A 2653-nucleotide genomic window follows, 5' to 3' on the forward strand; every position below is an offset into this window, starting at 1 on the left:
AATGACCCCTCGGGGGCAGAGTGATGGCGGGGTCGGGTGAGGCGTCTGGGAACGCGGTCTCCGCACCACCTCGCTGCCCGGGCCAAGGAGCCCCTTCACGGGGGACACCCCGTCCCTGGGCAGGTTGAGGGTGGGGCCGCCTTCGGAGCATGACAGCCCCTGGCCCATGTGAGTAGTCTCCCCACCCGGAGACTGATGACAAACCCCTCCAGCCCCGCCTGCTTCTGCGCAGACTTTTTTTTTTTTTTTTTTAAACGTGATATCCTGTACTAACAGGCTGAAAAAACACGTCAGGAAACCACTCTTTAAAAAGTTCTTCCATTTCCTTGAGGAAAGTGAAAACAGGCAAGAGGTGTACAGAGAGCCTGCTCTGGACACACTGCGCGCAGATCTGCACACCAGGCGGTCACCCACTTGGGTGTCCTGAGTGCCTTGCTTTTGGTTTTGCTTTTTAACATTTCTGGTTTGTCTTATGTCTTCTCCCCCTTTCTTCCAGGGCACCTTTTCGCTGATCATTGAAGCCCTGCACACAGATTCTCCTGATGACCTCACAACAGGTAAAAACAAATCAAAAACCTCTCAAACCAAGCCAACAGCGTCCCTAGTCAGCATGCACTCCTGTCTCTGCCCGAAATCAGCCCCTGTGCCTTCGTTCTGCAAACTCCTGCAGGAGGGAGGCTCTGCGTGGAGGGCCTGTGGCCTCCTCTCGTGCATCACACATCAGGTCTACCTCCCCCAGTGCCCTGAGCCTCTGGGGTCTTGGTCAGAACCAACGGGAGCACCCTCTTCCCACAGAAAACCCAGAAAGACTCATCAGCCGCCTGGCCACCCAGAGGCACCTGACTGTGGGCGAGGAGTGGTCACAGGACCTGCACAGCAGCGGCCGAACGGACCTCAAGTACTCGTACCGCTTTGTGTGCGACGAGCACTACTACGGGGACGGCTGCTCCGTCTTCTGCCGCCCCCGAGATGATGCCTTCGGCCACTTCACCTGCGGGGAGAGGGGGGAGAAGGTCTGCGACCCCGGCTGGAAAGGCCAGTACTGCACTGAACGTGAGTCCCCGCTCCCCTCCCCAGTCTGCATCCAGGCCAGAGCTCCCTGGGGTGGGGGTGGAGAGTATTCTCTGAGCCAGTGGGACCCTCAGGTGTCAGCGCTGGAGGGATGCCCTGGTGGGGAAACCGAGGCCAGAGAGCTGGAGAAACTTGCTGAGACCTCACAGCTAGCCAGCAGCGGGGCTGGGGTCAGCTCAGAAGTTTTAACTTCCGCTGTGGGAAGCTGCCTTTCTTAATCAGGGAGGATTGTGGCGCCGGGGCCAGGGGTCAGGAAGTGAGCCTGAGGGAGAGGGAGAGGAGGAAGGAAGGGAGGAACAGAGAGGAGAGTGTGTGTGTGGAGGGGCATACTTTAAACCGGTTCTCCTTGCCAGGACAGCGTCTCATTGGAAAAATGCTTCATTTTCTTTCTAGAGGTGGTGTGCTTGGCCTTTTAGTAGAGCGAGTGTGTTGGCAAATAGTCTGTGTGATGCACACGTGTTGTTAATGACGTTTTCCCTCACGGGGCCCGTGGACTCCGTGGTCAGGAGACGCTGTGTGTCAGTGGAGGCCTGGCTAGGCAAGAGCTGCCTGGGAAGGGGCCCACCTGCCAGGGCGCACCATGCTCGCAAAGCACCTTGCCTGGGAGAGGCCTACCTTTGCCCAAGCGAGCTGGGCCCTGCCTGCCCCTTTATCGGCCTCTGCGGCTTGCAGAGCAGGGGGCTTGCGAGGGCCCCGCTGCTGCCTCCGGGGCCTGCTTCGGGTTTGTGGGCCTGCCTCCAGCCTGCGGAGTCCTCACTGCCGCCCTGCGTGCCCAGGGATTGGGTTTCCCTCCAGTCAGGGGCTGGGTGGGTCCCGGAACTCCCCAGAAACCCTTGTGGAGTTTCCTCCTCCTGCCCTGGAGCAGGTGAATCTCCAGTCCTTGTCCTTAGGCCCAGAACCTCTGGCTCGGGAGGTGCAGTGTCTCAGTTTTGATTCGTGCCTGGGGGTGAGGGTAGGTCTTCGCTTTCCGCGTCATTGTTCCGAGCTGCGCCTGGGCCTGAGCGGGCTCTGTTGTCTCAGAACTTGGAGCAGCTTGTTGATGAGTTTCATAACCGGCGAAGGAAGCCAGCTCCACACCAGCCCCCACCCCCGCGGGGACCTCTGGCCTGCCTGCCGCCTTCCAACTGAGCTTCCCTCCCTCCTCTTCTTCGCTGCGGGGTAGCCTTAAACTTAAACTTTTTTCTTCTTATTCAAACACTGGAGTCTCTCCCCGCCCCCAGCGAGCGCGTGCCATCGATTAGATCTCTCCGGGCAAAGGGGGCAGGAACGCACGCCAGCTCCCATTGGCCGCAAGGGCGCGCGCACAGTGCGCACACACGCGTGTGTGTGTGTGTGTGTGTGTGTACACACGCCGGGGGNCACCGGGGCAGCTGCTGGGAGAGCAGAGACAATAGAGCAGCTGTCTTGCCCTGGTACTCTGCATACCAGCTGTCCACCCTTATCTACACACACACTTTCTGGGTATTAAGAGGCGGAGCTTTGTGCATAGAATTGGGAAGTGGGGGAGGAGGAGGGGGAAGGACTTCTGACCCTCTCAGAAGAAAAGGGGATGGGGTGGGGGTGGGGGCTTCCTGGCTCTTTT

General features: G+C 59.3%; 1 protein-coding gene across 1 annotated transcript in view; it reads left to right on the forward strand.

Annotated features, from left to right (window-relative positions):
- The window catches only part of DLL1 (delta like canonical Notch ligand 1), an 8875-nt gene that overhangs the window by 1404 nt on the left and 4818 nt on the right, over positions 1–2653 (forward strand). The window contains exons 2-3 of the mRNA XM_077757402.1: positions 497–557; positions 796–1053. Coding sequence (XP_077613528.1) covers positions 497–557; positions 796–1053 — 319 coding nt within the window. The remainder of the gene's footprint in view (positions 1–496; positions 558–795; positions 1054–2653) is intronic.

Source organism: Crocuta crocuta, unplaced genomic scaffold (genome assembly GCF_008692635.1).
Source record: "Crocuta crocuta isolate KB4526 unplaced genomic scaffold, BGI_CrCroc_1.0 scaffold506, whole genome shotgun sequence".
NCBI lineage: Eukaryota > Metazoa > Chordata > Mammalia > Carnivora > Hyaenidae > Crocuta > Crocuta crocuta.